Source organism: Malurus melanocephalus, unplaced genomic scaffold (genome assembly GCF_030028575.1).
Source record: "Malurus melanocephalus ecotype Western Australia unplaced genomic scaffold, MMel_1.1 scaffold_96, whole genome shotgun sequence".
In the NCBI taxonomy this organism is placed as follows: domain Eukaryota; kingdom Metazoa; phylum Chordata; class Aves; order Passeriformes; family Maluridae; genus Malurus; species Malurus melanocephalus.
In genome coordinates this window covers 1152932-1174760 of record NW_026623328.1, presented here as the reverse complement: position 1 = coordinate 1174760, position 21829 = coordinate 1152932, and the positions used below count along the sequence as shown (strand labels likewise).

Below are 21829 nucleotides of genomic sequence, written 5' to 3'. Positions count from 1 at the left end.
GCAGCAGAATTTTGGTTCATAAAAAGCATGGATCTACACAGGAGATTGGTTTGATATTGTTTCCTAACAATTACCCCAGGATCTTGTAGACACTGGAACACAGTCTCAGCTACAAAAAGCAACCCCCTGAAAACAAAGGTTAAGTCTAAGGGGTGYTCCTTACAGGCAAAATGCAATAAGAGGCTGCATGAGCAAATGAGGTTGTAGGTGCTTCTACCTACTGAAGATTATATTGCCTGACCTCAGGCAGTTCTAATGTGTAAAAGAGCTAATGAGATTGCTCTGACTGCATTCAGGCAGTCCAGGGCAGCTAAAATAAATCATTAGGAGGTATAAAATATTACAGTCTTCTAAAGTAAAAATTCTGGGCCAAGGTAACACACAAAATTTTGATTTGCAGGAGGAGCTGATGTGTACACCTGGAGCAGGAGAGCTGGACTGAGAAAACCATGGTTCGTATTTCCAGGTACATCATCCTTCGCTCAGCATATTGCACACATCAGGAGGGGACAAAAAAAGGGCATATAAACCTCCATACATGTTTGATTTGTTTGAATTAAGATTTACTCAGAGGTATCAGCTCTGTGGGAGAACCTTGCGAACCTCACAGAGCTGATGAGCAAAAAATGCTCTTGTATGGAAGATAATTTGGGACCAAGGAGACACAGGCAGGCTACCTGCTGACCCCTGATAATTACAGAGCATTGCTGACTTTATTTATCAGGACACCTATGATATTCATCTTCCTTAATTACACACACTTTGGTAGCCRTGGTGGGTATTTACCAGTAAGTTCCAACATACTTTGCAATGGAAAAAATTTTTTGAAAACTTTGCAGAATCACAGCATAATGTAAGCTGAAATGGATCTGGGGTGCCATCTAGTCCAACACATGGCTTAAAGCAGGTCCATTTAGCTCAGGCTGCTAAAAGCCTGTCCTCTCAAATTTTTACAATCTCCAGGTTGTGTGTACACAGCACAACCTCCCTGGAAAGCTGCTCCAGTGCTTTCCCATTCTCATAATGAAAATGCTTGTTCTTCTATTTGATAGGAATTTTGCACATTCCATGTTCATGTACTATCACTGTGCACCTSTSASAACAGTCTGGGTACACCCTACCATGATGGGGCTGAAGAAAACAACAAAGGTGTACTACATGTCACTGATGTGAAAATAACTTATTGACAAGAAAAGGGAGATACAGAACATCTCCTAGAAGAATGAGTAACTAGATTGTCTGGCATGAAGACAAAATTCATCAATGGTAAATTTACACTTTTTCAAAATCTGTTGCATATCCTCTTGCAGCACAAACCTGGCAATATTTTGTCAGGAAACAAGCCAGAAAGAAGTGCACTCCTGTGCACTTCCTCACCCAAATAATGCATTAGGTGATTATTTCTAAGCAGGTAAATTGACAGACCTACCCACAGCTCTAGATAACATGCCCCATCTCAGTTTACATGCCTGCTTTCATTACGTGAGCCACCCATCCTATCTGATATTTTATAATGCTCATGTATGACTTGAATCATAGCAGTGAATCCTCCCCTTTAACAGTCTAACAACAGAGTAAGATTGACATAGTTTTAGAGAGATCAATGAACATTTTAGCCAGAAGCTTGTGTCCATTGCAGGAGCAATAACTTCGCTCAATTCTATTAGTGCTGTCTGTACAGAATGCCCTGCCCTAAAACTCATCTGCCACTGGGACACAATCCAATGTTTATTTCCATTAGTTTAGCCATTGTTGGTAACAATAAAAATCAGGAGACAGTTGCAAACTAATGATTTACGGGCAGAATGAAACACGGGATGACCTTGGCTGTCTTCCATCCCCCAAGAAAATGACTGCTAGTTAGAAATAAATGAAAATTATTGCAACAATCTAACATACGTTATTTCTCTGATAGGTAATTTTACCAGCTAAATAGCCCTGTCATTAAACCAGCAGCTGTTGTACAAATTATATTCCAAGATAAAAAAAGAAATTACAGCTTCCACAGTTGTTGCAGTGTTAAGAATGATGAAGACCCAGTTCTATAGGAGCCGACAGAAAAGGAGCTCTTGTGTGATAAGGCTGAACACCTACACTTGGCTGGACTGTGCTCAGATGAATTACTCCTATGAAAGTTAAGCAGAAAAGATCAGGCAAGTATATCTATTATCACAAATGGAAATTCCTTCACAGGTGATTACAGAGGAAAAAAGCAATCTTCCCTGACTGGAATTTGTAGTTAATGAAACTTTAGAACTTCGTTTTGCAATTTAAGTTATTCTGATAAAACAAAACCATCAGCAATACACTCTGTGCATATTTTTGATAGTGACTGCAGTGAGACTTCTTTTCCTTTTRCCTTTACCCATTTTTAGAAATCCCTCATGCTTCATTCCTGTTTAACAACCTCTTTTTTTGGCCAATGGAGAATAAATAAAAAGCAAACTATTCAAACAGTTGCAGTGAGGTACTACAGAGAACAAAGTGGTGGTCTGTGCAAGTATAATTTATAAAATATATTCTGGTTTTCAGATGTACAGCTAGCCAAAAATCAACATGTGGAAAGAGTTTTCATGTTTGCAAAAGAACATCTCCCATGTCAATCAGGAAGGAAAATGTACTTTATAGTTGTGATATCCCATCAYTGGTCAAAAAGTACACAATTGACAAAAGAAAGAGAATTCAAAAAGATGAAGGGAGGTTAYATCTTCCCTGCTTTTAATTTTTAAAACAGAAATTCTGGTTTTGTCTGCCTAGTGTTGAGCACCAACTGTAAAKCAGCATGGGACTTCCTGGAAAAGTGGCCATCAATTATTTTTGTTTTAAATCCCAAACAAAACAGGCTATTTTTCCCAATTACCCTAATGAAATAATTAATACTTTGCTTGCAACTTTCAAGATCATTTCATCTGTGGAATATGGCAGAGGAGAATTACCTGACCAGCAGCAAAGCATTAAACTGAACACAGGATCTAGAAAAGGACTTGCTGGGAAGCTTTTCCAACAGGAATGTTCTCAGGCCTATCTGTAATTACTGAATAAATGTAAATCACCAGTGTGGTCAGCAAGTTGCAGCCCCAGGGTCAATCAGGGTCTGYCTCCACTGCTGGGCTGCAGGGAACCAYGGTGACYTGGCTCTTCTGCCCCTGKGGGCTGGCACTGGGGAGGCAGCAGGGCAGGGCAGGGCAGCCCCCAGGCACCCACCTGCCCTGGCAAAGCTGGCACCACACAGATAAGGCAACCTGGAACCCCTCCTGGCTGATGCTCTGGATCTGGGGATGGCCAGGCTGCTGTAGGCAAACCTTCCCTGAAAAATAGCCTGAAACACCACGAACACACAATCCTTGAAAAAGCCCAGGAAAGGTGATCAAAYGAAAAAGCAAAAATCTGGCAGAATTTTAGACATTAAATACCATTAGGAGCCATTTTTTCCATCAATGCTGTACACAACATTAATGTGAATATTATAATGCTGACAACTTGTTCTTGACTGAATTATGAAACTAATAATTTACAAATAAAGGATGCAGTACTTGTGTCAATGTCTTATGTTGCTAACTGCAACAAAATAGTACATTTACCTGCTATTATACAGCTGAGACATTTGTTTGGCAGCAATTCAGACCAGTAAGAGGGATTAGCATGCTGTCATCTTTCTGTAGACTGTATTTTTCCATAGCAGATGACACTTGAAAGCCACAAGAGAAGCTGTTGTGTTTACTCAGATTTATCTCCCTCCCAGTGCAGTAATTCTTTGTTGTCGTAACCATCAGAGCTTGCATTTAGCACCACTCTGCTCAGACATTCAGGAGGACACAGCTCACAATGGACAGCACCTGAACACCACCTGGAATAATGAGCCCACCTCTATTCAGACTATAGAACAATAACACCACAAGTTGTTTTTGCTTAATGGGTTTGGTCACAAGGATCATCTCTCCCTGTAAAACAKGGTAGATACCATTTACCTGGAAATTTCACAACCATGACAGAACCCCGAATCACTAAATAACATCCTGCAAAGGTGTCATGAAGACTACAGTTTTTCCACTGAAGACACTTACATAGTTGGCAGGAATTACTAGTTTTTGGCAGAAGTCAGGCCTAAGGTTTAGAAATTTGTTATGGTTAATATGAGATACTCAAAACCAGTGTTCTGAAATGACAAACTGTCACCAGGTCTTCCTAATGCATCACACRGATAAAGCAACTCACCATCACCAAGAGTTCATTGCAGAATCCTACGCTGAGATCCAGAAGATGTGGACCAAAATCTAAAAAGCCAGTTGGGGACCTAAATATTGATGGTTTTGTATTTTAAAAGTACCTGCCACAGGACAGGAGTGGGAGTTGAAGCTAGAAAACTCCAGATTTTATTTGGACTRTATCTCACAGTTACCCTTTCAACTRAAAGAAGAAGTAAATCACCTGGGGATCATTCTGTTGTGGTCCGATGGTCACCTCAACACTCACTTATCCCAGGTCTCAACATCCATCCCTGGTTHCTACTTTAAAGCAAGTTAGTCAAGAACTCATTTGCATAAGACAAATGGCAAAAACTCCTGGCTCATTGCCCCAAAAATGGTTTTACACCTTTTTCATGTCAATATATTCATTTGAGATATTTCAAACTTCACCTTCCCTTACCTCTAGACTGAATCACTGAAAATTTGGGGGTCTGGGAAGAGTCTTAAATCTTGACTTGCTTCCAGGAACTAGAAGCTTCTACTGCAATATTTTGAGCTTGCCAAGTGTCTCTGACCGACCTACAGGGAAGCCGCCTGCTGCATTTAAAGCAGGGAAATTCATTAGTTTTTAACTATACATACTTTTCCTAGGAATACTAGCTGCAGTCTCCAACAATGGCAGTGACTTCTGTCAAGCTGGCTGYACTCATTGAATAAATTACATACTGGAATAATTCACTTTCTGTTTCTCAAATTTGTTTTTCTCACCTCAAAAAACACAAGCCCAGCAGCAGAGGCAGCTGACTGCTGTTTGACAAATACCACACTGACAACATCCTGGCTGCAGCTAATGCTTCCTTAGCACTGAGACCTGTCACCCTACAACACAAGTCCCAGTGGTACTTCTCAAAGCTCAGCTTGCAGTAAAGTACATGAACTGTTTGATTTGCCTTGACAAGATATGTGTAAATAAAGACATAACTGAACTTTACCCCTTGTTCTTGGCAGATCTGGGTTAGTCTTTCCAGCTGCTCATCTTGAATAACCTTTGCTTTCTCATACTGCTGAATCATCATCTCCATCTCCACTTTCACTGGAAGGACATACGCTGGAAAACACAAAAAACACTTAAAGCAATCCAGMTGTGATTGGTTCTTTATCAGAAAGAAAACCTTTACAGGCCAAAGRACATCACCCCTTTCCCTTGCCTCTAGAGAAGTGAATAGAAGCAGCACATGAGTACTTTTGGCAGGGAAGATCTAATATGGGAAATGCAGGGTCTAGTTCTAGTTTGATCAGACCTCCATCTGCCTGGCTGAAMTGAAATGCCTGCTGCCTGCTCTTCCCAGCTTCTGTGCTGCCAGGATAGATCTTCTCCAGTGTTTACCACTGAATTTCCTGAATTGCTCGGTAGGAGGATTTTCTGTTTAGAGTCAGTCCCATCCCCTCTAAACCTGAACAGCATGGCTCCCTTAGGAAAAGAACTATTCCAGAGCCCTAAGCATTTAATTCCTAGACTTTGTGGTAAGGAATCAGTCCTTAATGGACACAGCAGACTGAGAAGGATATTTTGAAAWAAAACATAAAAGGCATTTATCTTCTACTGCTTTTCAAGTTACAGCCCAGTTTTCAGTAGGTCTTCTGAATGGCTCTGGAAATTTTGCTCCTTTCTTAGCTAAGGCAAACTCAGACGGATCAGAAAAGCTGATCAACACATACTGCAATCCTTAATGTTTTCTGAAGCTATACAAGATCCCAAAATTTTCTTGTATGCTTCCATCAGAGGGCTATCTCTTTCGTGAGCTCTGAAAATAGAGCTTCCTGGGCATTTAAACCCAAAATAACAACTTAACTCTGACTTTTCATACATGAGCAAACTGACCGTTCATTTATTTCTTTTCCCTGAACTGTTGGAAGCTGCTGAGCACACAGTAACCCACACTAAAGCTTTGCTTCCAGGCCCAACCACAGGCTGTTCTCTGCAGCCTTGACTTGCTGGGGCTTTTCCACCTCCCCTGGTACATCCCCACAGAGGTGTGTGCAAAACACCACCAATGTACTCTTCATTCCTATGATGTACATCACTGCAGAGAGCACCTCCAGCAGGGAGCCCCCAAGGTAAGAAAATCCTCCTGGAATCTGACATAAAACTTACGTTACTGACATGAACTTAGAAAAGAAAGTCCCAAGACAGAGCTGGCTGTATGGTTATGGGGAGGGCACAACAAAAATCAGAAAAGCAGACTGGAATCAATTACTCTGCAGAATCAGGAATGACATCTGGTGGAAAGAGACATGAAGCAGGTCAGGGCATTTACTTTACAGGAGAGGGGATGGGAAGGTGCCTAACAGGAAAACAAATCGATGAATTACAAAGGCTCCTAGRGAGCAGGAGATACAGCCATGATCTTGAGACTTGCTCTTCTCCATGGGAGTCCTAACTCTCTTCTGTTCAGTGCTAGCAAAATGTAGGAGAAAGGACAATATCAGAAACAGTGGTAGCAAGCAATSTTTCTGTATTTTTAAAATCTCTCTTTCCCAGTGTGCCAGGTAATGCTTGGAGTCACAAACKGAGTCACACTCACCATCAATGATCCTCTTCACTCTCCATATCCGCAGTGTGATGATAAGGCTGATAGCATCCCACGGGCTGCTGGGGCCATTAGCCACTGTAGAGGCCACCATTGGTGCCAAGGACAAGATAATGACAGCACCATCAAACACCTAGAGAGAAATAATTTCTTTCAAATCTTTCCTTAAAATCAAATCCCTGCCGTTCCTCTTCGGAATCTTGAATTACTCTCTCTTTGCCGAAAAGAAAYGCAATTATGATACTTATTTGAAAGGGATATGAGAGGTAGCCAAGCCACAGAAAKGCTGCATCCTTTTTAGGTAGCACAGCAGAATTCCTCAGTGCTTTTTATGAGGTGAGGAGAGATAAACTGTGGTGGCAGGGCCGGGAGAGAGAAAGGTATTTGGAAATACTGGCCAAAATCCCTAAGGAGAAGTGATAGCCTAAATGTTATTACAGCCAAAGAGTTTTATCATCATGGTATTTATTACCTGCTACTTGGCATAATGTCATCCAAAAAAAAAAGATGCAGTCCCTGCCCATAGATTTACTGTCTAAATGAAGAGATCAAGAAGACAAGTAGAAAAAGATGGAGCAAAGAGACTTGATGGCTCTTGGCCATGTCCTAACTACACAACACGTGTGGGAATGGCTGTGCACCTAGACAGAAAAACTGCCTGCCCTCACTTTTATGGGGCAGTGAGGTTTGCAAGGATTTTGACAACTGGGACCACTCAGAATGATTGATATGACACTGGTTGCATCGGGATTAGATCAGAAAAAGCAATTGTGCAAAGTATTAGGCAGAAATGAGTCAGTAAATGTTTCAGAGCAAACTGGCAGTAGTGCTGTGTCTGTCCCACGCTGGCTTAGCAGGGTAGAACAGAGTACCATGTTCTCATTCCTACTGAGACCTTTCCCTGCTGCCAAAGCCCATTGATCAATGATTTGCATTAGGTGGATGGACATAGATTTTTAAAAGAACTACCTATTCAGAATTGTGCATAACAATTCACTGTATTGAAAAGAAATACTTCTTACTGCCACCACTTGATTGGCAGTAAAAAATATCACTATTACAAATTACCAAAATGATTTATCAGACATTGATGCACTTAGCCTTAATAACGAGAAACTCTGAATCAATAATTTGTTTGATTTCATTTTTTTTAGCAAAACAAGTTTAAATGTTTACAACTTTATTACAAAAACGTGCAAGTTTCTAAATAGCTTAAGCTCCAAGAACAYCAATGCTTTCTTCTGGTACATCCTGCAAAGCAGTGGTTTATGAGGCAGTATCCAGAAAGACCTTTTAATTTTCCTGATCTCCAGATCTGTGCTCAGATTGGGATTATGTGTTACTTATAACACATTCATTTCCTTATCTGCCTCTGCAAGAGTATGCACATTCTACCTCATTTTTAATTTGAGGTACTGATTACAGTGTTTATCAATACGATTTCACAATAAAAAAGGAAAGTTTGCCAAACCAGTATTTTCTATCAGAAAACTACATAAAATTTTTCAACCAGTTCAATTCAATTATGGGAATGGGGACATGGAACTCAAGTGCCAATTTTCACATGTCAGGGTAGCAGTATTACCAGTCAAACCAGCATAGCCCTAAACACACAACGAGCAAGAAGGGCACAATCCCTCTCTTCATAAAGTATTTCCAAATACTGCACTCTTCTGAGTCTCTCACTGAAAAAGGGATGGCATCACACAGCTCTGGATAATGCACATAATGAGAAGGATGTGTGTTTTGATCTGCCTTGAAGGACATTGTATTGCACCAGGTTAATAACAAAGCCATCCAAAGCAGGTCTTCGTGGGGCTGCCTGGAAAACAGTACCAAGAGAGATAGAGAGCTTACCTCTATTTTGTTTTCAATGTAATCCCATATGCCAAGGACCACAATCCTCAAAATAGTCTAGTAAAATAGATTAAGGGGAAAAAAGATTATTAATATATTGCAGTTTTAGATAAACATTTAGTCTTTTACCTATTTAGGGAATRATTTTTGGTCTAAATAATAATCAGGTTCTAGAAACACCTAAATTTCAGGATTAAAAATGCAGATATTGCTCTCCAACCACTATATTGACTAAGTAAAACCTACACAAACAAAGTTTCAAGTTCAAATGCTCATCACCCTTTCCATCTTCCTAAAATTTTGCTTTCAGATTTGTGTGATTTAGATTACCAACTCTCCCCACATCCCTGACCCAAGCCTATATAAGATCCACTGTAAGATCCCCTCAGTCAGAATGAGGGAAAATGTTCTTTTCTGGCCACATTTGATATCCAGTGCTTACTACYTTCTGAGAAAAGAGGCACTGTCCTGTCCTGATGCCTAAAGGTACTGACATTTCATCAGTCTGAAGAGCACATGCTCTTGACTGGAGCATAAGGYAGTTATCCTATGAATTTCTGGAATCCTGTAATAAGACAAGGGACAAAAATATTTCTGTGATCCTYCTCTATGACGCCAAACAGCAATAAGCAACCTCAATAACTAAAAAAGAGGAATAAAGAAGGAACACAGAATAAACCAATGAATTACCATTAGAAAAATCTAACGGCACCTTTCCTACTTCCTAACTTGGCTTTCAGAAGGCACAATAAAAGAAAAAAATCCACCAGCCAACTTGTGATTGAAATGGAACATATGTAACGTTAAGGTCAGATTTTGAYACACATGATGAGTCTACCTGCATCKGTGAGCCTTGCAAAGAGCACCAAAATGTGACTTTCTGCATTCAACAGCAGCATAAATGACTTAGTGCTCAGCAGGCCTACCTGTGAGGGCTGACCATGCCCAGAATTGTGTAGAAAAAAGTGGCTCTGATGAATACATGTATCCCCTTCTTCATTATAAATACAAATATTAAATCCCAAGCAACTATGATTTTATGCCAAACATACCAGCACTAATRGCAGAACAACACTGAATTTTTCAGTAGTGTTCCTATGATGGTTTTGCCAAACTCCATGAGCCCAATTGCCTCACTTGGACTGTGATGACTGTGCTCCATTCTCTCTTGGCACTCCAAACCTGGATACCAGCACTTAATCCTGCCTTAGAGAGGGAGGCATTGCTGTGGGGGAGATGGGGCTTCCAGAGCCCAGCCTCACACCACCAAGGAGCAAGAAAGTGAAGCAGCCAACACTTACTCAGAAATGGTGTATGCAAAAGCACAGGCCAAGTCTGGTTGAAAAAGGGAGGCACAAGCCAGAAGACAACATGCAGCATTCTCTTTGCTCTACAAACAACAGTGATACTGTCCACAGACAGCACTATCTGCCAATGCTGCTGCTCTGCACTCCTGAAACCACTGTACTTCCAAAGCATTTTACAAACACAGCACGGGAGGAAGGCTCACAGCACCTTTCCATATTAACCTATGGTTAATACCCATCAAGGTTTACTTAGTTTATGGAGGGAGAGATGCACAGGAACAGGTGCTCAATCCCTTACTGACCCCAAACTGGCCAGCATGATGTGATGTAGATACAAGCACGTGCTGCTGACCAGCCAAGGCACTCCTGCAGCCTCAGCTCAGCTCCTGAACTGAATTCTGACAGACAAAAGCATCCCATCTCCTCTGCCAGTATCTCCCTCACTTCCCACTGAGGAGCTGCACAAAATGCTTCAGTACAAGTTATTTGTGAGCCCATAAGTTCAGCTGTGCTAATTAACTGGGGTCCACCATACAGGTTCCACAGCAGGCAGCCATGGGAAAACACATGAGGAAAAGCAGAGCCCTCTGTAAAGCTCAGGCACCACCTTTCCTACAGCCACCCTGCTGAGAGCACAGCTCATTCTCTGCTATGCTTAGGACATATTTCTGAAGGGCCAGGTCAATGAACAACTAACTGAAGGATGGCTGAGCACAGAACACTTTCACAGAAACTGAGGGTGAAAAACTTTCTTCCTTTGGACAGCTTCGCACTAAAGTATTTTCACTGAAATGAGGCATATCTGCACAAAGAAAACTGAAACACCTTCACACAGCCCTAAATACTTAACATGGGACTGTTGAGGGAACATAAAATAGGATTTCATTTCTGCCTTTTTAATTCCTCACTGCAGTGTTTAAATCAGGCTGTGCTACTGTCATATTAATGGGTGTGAGCAGTTCCAAGGGCTGGAAGTGAGCACAAATGTTTTCATTCCCAGTCTGCTGCTGTGAATCAGCACAAGTCAGCAGTGACTGGAAGTCTACTTGGCAGACACTAAATGCAGGATTGGTGTTGGTGCTCAGCAAAACATACCCTGCTGATCAGCCCCTTGGCTCTCACTAGAGCAGACACTGCAGGAAGGTCAGGGTAAGGGTAGGATAATCCAGCTCCCCATCCCACAGAYGGACCCTTTGGAACCGCTGAGCAAAACCAGGGGTAAGCTCAGGAAACATTTGTTCTGCATGGGAGCTCTTCAAGCTATGCACCAACATTGTCGTTCTTGAAAAAAACCCCATCACCACTGACATGACAAGAGCCAGGCAAGGCAGCCCTTCCTTGGTGTCACCCCAGTGCCAGCCTGTGCCAGCACAGCTCCAAACCAGCTCTGGCTGTCCCAACTCTGCCTGTGCGTGCCCATGGCATAAGAGAACATCCACTGCTGCTGCCACAGCTCTCACCCAGAGGAGGCTCAGGCAAAGAAATTTGGATTGTACTGGGAATCTGATTGATTGCTGAGTATAATAAATACTCTGACTGCAATGAAAGCATTGGTATTTCTTATATACAACGTTTTAGTATTTTTTCCAAAGCAATCATAAATACATTTCAGACAAATACATATATATTGCATTTGACTGTATATTGTCTCTGTACAGAACTTTAAAAAATRAAGACCTGTAGCAGAATGTGAAAAAAACCAGGCAGAAATTAATAATCCAGGAAATTTCCTACGCACTGTTCAAGGACCAAACTGAAAGATGCACATGAATTAAAAAAGAATTGCAACTGTAAAACATTCATCACAGACAAAACAAATGTTAGTCACAACATTATCATTTGCAACCACAAAAATCTATAARAAATAGGGAAAAAATGGAGAAGCACTACTGTTTCCTACTGATGAGCAGGCATTTTTCAGCACTGTAGCAAATGCACACACATAGTTTTGCATTACACCACAGGCATTCTGCATTTTTGAACACAGAATTGAAAAAAACATTAAGTATCAGTGTGAGTACTTTCCTGTTAAAGGCCTGCTTTGTTTTCTGTACTTGAAAAAGCAAGTTGTAACAGTATTTGACTGGAAATCTTTTAATTAGAAAGTCCTTAGCACATATATATTTTTAGTTGTATGAGAAATAATTTTTTTCTCCTAAAAGCTAATTTATTACATAAAAGTTTGTCCAATGCACTAATAAAAAGCAAATGACTGAATAGTTCTGTTAACTTCTTTAAGTTGAAGTAAACCAAATAAAATTTTTCAGACAGAAATCCAATTTCAAAACTGACAATGTCTCCTGGTGACACACAACTGTTTGCATGACATTTACTGTCTGCAGTGAAGTTTACGATGAACTGTGTGATGCTGCAGGTTCTCTCTCTAATTTTGTAGGGAAACTTGGCTGAGTCCTTTGCTGAGCCAGCTGTGTGAATTCCCACAATTCGCATTTGTCAGCTGACTGCACAGTACATTAGGTAATTTTAAGTACTTTTCTGCTTGCACAGTTACTATACAATTTACTACTCAGTGAGTCACTGCGTCAAACCCCTCCACAGCGTGAAGAAATCACCAGGAAGCAGCACAGGAGGGGAAGCTGGCCCAGCAGTGTGAGGCAAAGGGGAGCAACTCTGCATTTCAAGATGGGATAAGGATAGGGCAGATGGGCAGGATGGAGGAGGATGGAAAGGACGTCCTCAGTAAAGCCCTTCTTTCCATCCTTCCCCTGCCACAGAACCAAACTATCTATTGCAAAGCTTTCAGAAACTCTGTAGATTAAGCTTCTGCCTTCTGGATATATCTCATAAGACCAAATATTGAAAGCTTTCCCAGAACACGTTGTACCCAATCTGTAATTTATAGCCCCTCTCATTTGGGTCACTCCACAGAGGCCTTGGCTCATCCAGTTCTCAGAAGAATCCTCTTTTGCCATCTCCTGGTGAGCCTGTCCTGACCTACTGCGTTAGAAATCCCAGCACACGCTGTCCCCAGGCCACCAGAGCCCAGGGGAATGTGCTGGCATGTTTAAACCAACACATCCTTCTGTTTCCAGAGCACAGCCATCCTCCTCACACAGCTTCTCTTCAACCAAGGCTCTGAAATAAAATGTGAAGCTACAGACCCTCATCACCATTATCYAGTACAAGGCACCCCATGTGCTGTATTCTGAACTGCTGGGCTCCATTAGCACATGTGGTCACACAGAAATCACTCCCTGCCAAAACTTGGTGCCACCAACAAAATGAACACAGTGTGCTCTCTCTCACTAATACTACCAGAATATTGCACAAATCCAAATGTACCTTTGCACAAACTCTGTGGTTCTATTTGCTCCTATGTTCTCCCAATATTAATTCTTAGGATGTGGAGAAAACCAATGAGTATTCAACTGACAACTGTGTATAGATTTGAAAGGGCTTTTCAGGCATGGGAATGGCTCACCAGAGATTCCACCACACGTGCAGACTGGCCAGGGAACTGGGCTTATGCAGCCCTGCACCACAAATTCCCTCTRGTGGTGGTCACACAGGCACTAGCACTTGTCTCTGAAACACGTGCTGTAGGAGGTACTGCACTGCCATTATCAAGAGATGAAAGCACAGATAAAGCACTGATAGAGCACATTGTAAGTCAGCTATTCTATTGGAAATGAAATGGGCAGATTGGCATTTCAGAACAATGTCCAGCTACTGGATTCCTAGAAGTTCATRGGACCATTTTCCATGGTAACTAGTTTTTTATGAAGCAAGGAAATTGATTAGTAAAGAAATTTCCCAGTATATTAATATTTATTTTATACACACTGACAAAGAAGGAAGCTTAAACTTCCCTTATAAATACAACCAGCAATGAAGTGCATTTATGCACCATGAGAAAAGTTGTGTGTACACGGAATCAAAGCAAACACCCATAAGAGAAACCACAGCTTACAGAAGATTATTATCTTTCTGCTCAGCTCCTGGAAGCTCACAAATAACGTAACAGAAGAACAACTGAACTTCTCTAACATAAATTACAAATTTATTAAGGCAAAGACATTATTGACTTAGTTCTGTCATTTGGGATGTTTTCCTTTTTAACAGAACCTTAACAGCAGAGTCTCCTTTTGGCGGTTTTATTCTTTTCAAGGGTTGCTATTAACAAGCAATCTTGGTATAAAATGGTAGGTTTCTATCAACACTTCCTTTAAACATAGATAATGAGGAAAGCCTTCGAGTTTTTAATTCCTGTGAGCCATTGCTAATGAGATTATTTATCAGCTGGGATCTCAGAATCTTTATTTAAGTGGAGAGTTCCTTTCTTGGACACAGATGGTGGAAAGGAGCTGTGATTTGGTGCTTGCCTGAGTCTGAGCACATAAKACTTGGTTACTCGCAGGGAAACACTCTGAAAGCAGAATGCCTGAGTGCTGGGCTGACTGAAGCACACACAGAGCAAGGCACACAACTAATAYCAAAGAACTCAAGTCTTGCACACAAACAGTCTCATCAATCTTAGTGGAAAAGCAGAATTGAACAACACTTACAGAACCACGTACTTGTGGCAATGTGGTAAGACTGTTAAAAGCAGACTGCAATCCACTTACCAAAATACTGGGACATTCCCCATCTTCCTTTTCTCAGCCAACTAATACCAAGGCTGAATTTGCCCTCTTGAGAGGGTCCTTGCCTTGCTGTTGATACTGGGATTTCCCCCCCGTGTCTTTCTCTTCTCTTCTGTCTTAACATCTGGGTAACATTTGGTGCACAGACAAATTATAGTGATGTATGTAAACAAAGACAAACATACACAATCATCACCACTAGCAAATCCTGTTCAAATACTTGGAAAAAAAGCAAACACTTCACTTGAATAAGGATATTTTAACACTGGAAAGTCACAGACAGTGACAGAGTATAAAATGAACACAGTGCCTTGAAGGCTTGTGGCTATAATACAAGGCTAGGGAGAGCAGGAAGATGCTGTGAGAGTAACTACTCAACTTTGTTGGCAGCTGTTCTGGTGGCATTTGCCAGCTGCTGGCATGCTTAGCCCCTTCATTTTAAGCAAGCAGAAAGCCAGTGCCTGTTTAACACCAACACGATATGACTGCAATTACTTACAATGCTTTGAGAGCACCACCTCTTAAGCTGTATACTTGCAAAATATTCAGATTTTGTGCTAAAAGTTTTCTGGGTTTTAACAGGTCTTTTACAACTTCGTATTGTTTGTTCTTTAAGCTGAGGCCTTTTTGAAGAATTGTGTACCCATACTTACATTTACAATGGCAACCAAATTAAAGAATAAACAATAAACATCCGAACTTAGAACATGGTACTTGCTCTGGAAACAACCTACTCTGAATACCAGAAATCTTGAATCCTCACTTTGAGTTGAAAAACACTGACTGAAATGACTCATCAATCCTCAGCAGTTGCCTGTTACATCCAGGAAAACTAATTAAACCTGTTCATCTCTGGAATATCATCCTGGCATGAACAGTCAYAGAGTGCAACATCTCACTGCAACAAACGATCTTCTCAACAAATGATCCCAAAGACAGCTGACTCATGGTATGGGAATCAGAGGGGAAAAAAATCCCCTGAAGGAACCAAAGGAGTAAATAAAATTAAGATGGATGAAAAAAAAAGCCACTTGTAATTTTTGCTGTATTTTATAGCCCCTTGGAAAAAAATTRTTTGGATGACAGAAAATTATACTCTCTATTTTCCCTCTCACAAGACATAATTCAACATGAACTCAACCTGGCACAAGGCCAACCTCAGCAAATCCAGTAGAAAAAGTACACCTGAACTCTCCCAACTCTCCCAGACTGGTGGTCTCTGAAGCACATCCAGTTGCTCTGTGGAGCCATCTCTGTCTCTGAGCTGCCAAATAAACCCGTATCCAAAAGTCTACCCTGGTCTGTGTACCTCACATGGCTGTCTTGTGGTCTAATTTCATTGATCTAAACTCAAACTGTAATCAAATAGGTGAAGTATTTCAGAAGACAGAAATAATGAAGTGTGATAAGAGSTTATAATAAAGTAATAAGTGGTTTATAATAAATGAGAACAACAAGTAGAAAAGTAATTCCAAATACCTAATAGAGGAGAAAAGCCAACACAAATCCAAAATGAGGATGGTGAGTCAGGGAACCTGTTTTGGCTCTGTGAAACATTTCTGTTACTCTTTTCCTGCAAAATACTTCTGAACCARTTCATTCACTTCAGAGGGTACTCTGTCCTCAGCAGAACTGAAACAAGCAATTCCTTCCTTGAGACAGACGAGTACTGGCTTTGGGGACGTGTCTGCACTGCCACAAACAGCTGAACAAGAGCTGGGAACTCTGAAGGGGTACAGGGGCAAGGCACTGCAGCAGGGGTGAGCAGAGTGGTGCAAAGGAATGAAARCAGAACTGGACACTGCAGTCCAGCAGGGGAATTGAGGAGCACAGGAGCAGCTCTGGGTGAAGCAGCTCCAGAAAGCAAAGGGGATCAGGTGAGTGGGGTTGTGCAGCCATGCTGTTAGCAGGGGTTACAAGCTGATCCTGTTGGGAAGCTCAAGATTACAGGGAGCTCCAGGGTGCTAATCCACACTGAGAAAAGATTCTGGAGGAAAGAGAAAAGTACTTCTTTAATGGAAATGGACACCATCTAGCAAACCTGAGTCACTCAACTCAACGTGAAGTAGGACGTGCAATGCACAAAGACTGCAAAACTTTTTAATTGTTTAGATTATTTTCAGTCATTTCACATGTAACCTAGAGCCCACCATCACTGCCAAAGCACAGGACAGTAATGGTACCTATTTGTACCCCAGAGGGCTGGGACCAGAGCAGCCTGAGACCCCTCCCTGCCATCAAACAACCCTTCCAGAAAGCACCCACTGACAACACCAGCTCAAAAAGCAGAAATACAAAGTGATGATGTAAATAAATGTATGTCATTAGGAGCACCACGCAAATTACTAATGATACAATATGATGAGTATGAATTCAACGTAAGTGATTCAATAAATAATTTGCAGATATAACAGCTCTTGGGTTTTTGATCATTGTTTTTTTGTAACCTTCATGTTGTAACCTAAATTTACCATAGAGCGAAGATTTTAACATCTGTCTGAATTGTATTTTCTCCTATGGAATCAGAAAAAAACAGTTTTATATATTTAAGTCCAAGCTGTCTTGCAACTTAACAAACATAAAACTTGGTTTTGTGCCAAGTAATGTATTACAACCTGAAAAACAGCCATAAAAGCATTTTGGAATCATTCAGGAGCAGTCTAAATGTCTCAATACCAATTATTTCTTTTTGGAATAAAATTGAAAGCTCAGAAAAGCAGATTATCCCAGTTTGGTCATTTGTTACATCATGACTAGTGCCTTTTCCAATGGATACATTCACACACATTTTGTCAAAGAAATTCACCCTTTGTTTCATTCTCTTACCAGGTCTATATGCAGCAACCTAGAATATATGAACTGCCTTCATAAATTGTGAGAGGAGATAATTCCATTCTCCAAAYAGATATTTTTGTAAAAAACTCCCAGGGATCTTTATTCTTGAAAAACATGTCTTTATCTTAATCCTATACCTTATACCCARTGACACTGATAACAAATGGATCAAACTATCCTGCCCAGTGCCTGTAGTAATTYAGAGATGATTATTTCTTTCTGCAGCTTTCCAATTATAATTTGTAAGGCAGTATCTTCCATGTTTCCTAACCAATTCTAGACAACTGACAAACAGTGCTAATCCAAATAACATTTTTCAGTTTGCTAAGTARAAGCAGCAAGTGTTCTTTTTCTTGTTTTTCCCTTAAAACACACTGTGCTACATTATTTACAGTCAAATTACTGTAAAATTCTTGCTAATTCCAGTGACAACATAAAAATACTTTGCAGTTCTGTACGTGGTGAAAGACTTTGGTTATACATACCTCTGAAAAGAAAACAGAGAGGATGACTAGGCTGATCCAGTGAATTACTCCTGCAAACTGGGAAGCACTTGAAACTGCAATTAACATAATACAAGGAAGGGTCATTACAGTAGCAGAGTGCAACTTAGGTTAGTACATAATTAGTACTGCCACATATGGTAATGCTTGCTTTCTTAAATTTTGCAATGGAAGTACCAGAAGGAGGATGGGATGCAATGGGACATGGAACTCCAGCCCTGCCAGCTGCTCACCCTAATTCAGCATGTTAGCAGCTCTTCAGTGGAGCTTTTACAGATACTACTGCTGGGAAGCAATGACAGACACACAGCTCAGGTCTTTGATGCTCTGCCACTGCTTCATGTTCTCACCCCATGCGCTGCTTTAGTAGGAGATGTGTGACTAATCCCTGTGTACCAGGATCCAGAGTTAGGCTTCAGTAAGGAAACAGAATGCTCTACTATCCCCACATTATTCCTTGTATTCAGTCTCTGACAATTCAGCTCAGATAATAGGTATTTGTCTGGAAKAGGTGCTTAAAAGCTAGAGCTCAAAATGGGCTTCAAAATATATTTTATGCTGACAAAAATGCAGGAAATTGACAGGGTCCACTGTCTGAATTGCTAGCAATTCCTGTTCCCAYATGCTCCAAATTTGGATTAAGGGAATGAAGAGAAAGCATTCTCTCCTTACTTCAGGGTATTTGTGAGTCTGCCACCTTCACAGCAGGCAGATCAGAGAAGGCTGTGCAGTCTTGTAGTGTCAGAGAATGACTGTGTAAGGCAAGCAGTGGCTGTGGGCATAGAGGTGCAAGGCTGTGGCAGAATTAACTAKGTCTTCATTCTAAATGAAGAATTTTATTTTTAAATCAGAATCGAATAATATGGGAAGAAGAGGAGAGGGATGTAAGAAGAAATCCAYATACAAATAAAACTCAGTATCTGCTGCCACTGGAACTGTCACTGCTGAGGCTCTTTCATGGCTCGATGAGAGAGCATTTGCTGTGGTGCAGCAGAGGAATTAGTTAAAGGTGAAACAAATCAGCAAAATATGACATATTAAAATTCCCGAGGCACTACCTTTATAGGGCAGCCTACAGAACTGGAAACCCTTTTGATGCAGTTTTCCCAACCGGGCCATACAGGGCTCCAGCTGCCCTCTAGTGACAAAAAAGAAACAGCAACCAGGAATTTGGGAAGAAAATTCATCCTGACACACCCTGAGTGAACATTACAGAAGTTTGTAGGAGCAGCACCTGCGTTCTGTGGATCTTATTCCATAAGACGATTTTCTGGCAGATACACATTCCTGCAGTGTGTATCTGATGTTCTTGTTTGGGCAAGCCCTGAACCCCTTTTTACTGAGGCAGTGCTGCAGCACAGGATTTGTTTCATGCGCACAGCTCTGCATGGCCCCAGCCAGGGCACAGGTCCAGCAGCCCAGGAGCAGAGCTGCTCAGCTCCATGGTGTTCASAAAGGCCTGCTGCCTTCTCCAGATGCACCTGCTGCAGATGACTGCAGAAGGAGGGAAATACTAACTTGATTTCCTGAGCTCCTTTCCCCCCAAACTGCTGATGATGAGGAATGGATAGAATGGTCTATATTTCTGAGGCATTTGAACCTGCCACAACTCTCTTTAAAAAACAACAAAAAGAAGTCTGAGTAGGTATTGAAATGTTATTTTGTTATTGTATGTGAGGGGCTTTGAAGACAGACTTAAAAAACCTGATTACAGGACAGGTACCTAAAATAAAAGACCTATTACATGTCTCCTGCTTTCTGGGGTTTCTAATTCTGGTATGAACATGCTTTTTGCTACAATACCCTAAAAGGTCTCTGACCTTTTCATGTGTGTGTCCTACAGATTGCAAATGTGGTGTCCACTTTCAAAACCAATAGCTTTGTGCATGGGAGAACTGTATCATGCAACCAAAGACTGCACTGAAAGTAGAAGAGAAAAATCACTCTCTGAAAATGTCACAGCCAAAGAAAACAACAGGTTTCTTTTGTGGTGGTTTTTTTGTTTGGTTGGTTTKGTTCTCTGTTAATAAAGGGAGGCTTCCTAAGTAATTACAGTCTATAGAATGGATTAGCAGTTATTACCAACAGAATTGGCAGTGATGTGTTGTAACATATCCTAATGCACTGCTTGATTTTATAAAGAATAAGGAACTCTTAAAAGTGTAATTACATTTTTGAGAAACATAGTTCTGGACTGATGGCTTTTCAAAACCTTAATGTGACACACATCCCTCATAAGGCACAACTGTAATACTTTCGTCAGCCTCACCAAGACAGTCTTTATCTGATTTAAAACAAGAGAGAGGATATTCAAACTTGGCAGAGGCAAAAAGCCTYATGGGATGCTTCACTGGTTAAAATGTAAAGGAACACAAATGGAATGGATCTGGGAAAATCCATCCAGGCAGGGGCCACCTCTGAACAGTGAAGTCACCTGGCTCAACCAAAAATCTGTAGGTCAAGCAGAAGGTGCAAGCTGCAGAGCTTAGAAAGAGTGTCACATGCACCAGACAGAGGAGGAATGATTCCTAAAGTGAMGCTTTCCTTAGAAGGTTCTTCAGAAAATTGTGAGAAAATGTATGCTTTCGGAGGAGAGTGACCAATACTGTTAGAACTCTTGAGAGAAATTAGCAAAACCAGTTTTTAAACTCTTCRGCTCTGGAGGAAGTGAAAATTCTCTACATAAAGAGAAGGATGTGACACCTCAATAAATATTGTTGAAAGCTTCTTCCTCGTTCAATTTTTAAGGATTTATACCCAAAATTAGCATTCCTGACTTTTTTGAAAGTGGCAGGTTCATCCAAATTCTGGGCTTCCTCATCCAAAATGGTGAGTGAGCAGAGAAGAGAAAGTAACAGCTGTAATGGAGTGGCCATGCTCAGAACAGAGTGTGCAGTATGGACAGCGGGGTGTAAATGGGGAGCAACACTGTGCAATGACACTCACTTATGCATCTTACAGAGTTTATGAAATGGCTGCAATTATCAACCAAGTCCCTTAAAGTAATCAATGCCATTGCAATATCTAAACCTTTACTCCACTACAATCAATTGACTGTAACAGTGAAAGGACTTCAACAGAATAAAAATTTGGTTTGCTCAGGTTAAAGCTGCCACAGAAAATGGCAGACCATGACTCTTTTGTGCTATGTATCCTTGCATTTAGGGGATTGTCTGGACCCCAGCAACCATTTCAACACATCTGAGATTCTATGGAGATACTGGAGGCTACTCCTCAACATTTAGCATAGGGGAAAGTGAAGCTGGTGTTTGTGGTCATGTCAACTTTGTATCATAAAAGAAAAAAAGAAMAAAAAAAAAGAAGAAAAAGGGTGGAATGGAGGAAAAGAAGAGTAGGGGAAAAAAAGATGAAATAGGAAGCAAAACAGCAGCATTAAAATTTCCATTGTGGAACCTGTGTAGAGTGAATTCAGATAAATTAATCTATTATTTGACTCACAGTGTGTTAGCAAAGTAGAATGAAAATCTGTATAATTTCAGTGCATTACAAGCCCAAAAGCAGTGATTTCCATTCCGATGCACCTCAGCAGAAGTAAATTAATAACAGAGGTAAAACYAAATTATCCTATCTATTTTTGTATGTTCATCACTTCTGTCTATCCACATGTGATAGGTATCAGGGATTAATGTTGCACACATTTTTCTTCTGTGCATAAATAATGTCTCTACAGGGCATATTATTAGTACTTTCCAAGTACTAATGACAACACATCTGAATCTCTGCGTGTACACTCTGCATGTATCCTTTGAAAATTTGTCCTGTACTGAATCTGTTATTTGACCTGGATTTGGTCAGAAAAATAAGGAAGAGACTGACTTCACTATACCAGGATTCCACAGGAACACATTTCTTACCTAGCCTAGTAATGATTTAAAAGATAGGAAAAAACCAACCCCACCATCCTCCCCCCTTCAAAAATCTCCC

The 21829-nt window shown here is 40.8% G+C and overlaps 1 protein-coding gene across 2 annotated transcripts in view; it reads right to left on the bottom strand.

The window, feature by feature from the left end:
* The window catches only part of TMEM266 (transmembrane protein 266), an 85967-nt gene that overhangs the window by 20969 nt on the left and 43169 nt on the right, over positions 1 to 21829 (bottom strand). For both annotated transcript variants that reach the window (XM_057368702.1, XM_057368703.1), the window contains 4 exons: positions 17867 to 17940; positions 8636 to 8692; positions 6773 to 6911; positions 5180 to 5295 (listed from right to left, as the gene is read on the bottom strand). In XM_057368702.1, the coding sequence (XP_057224685.1) occupies positions 5180 to 5295; positions 6773 to 6911; positions 8636 to 8692; positions 17867 to 17940 (386 nt within the window). The remainder of the gene's footprint in view (positions 1 to 5179; positions 5296 to 6772; positions 6912 to 8635; positions 8693 to 17866; positions 17941 to 21829) is intronic.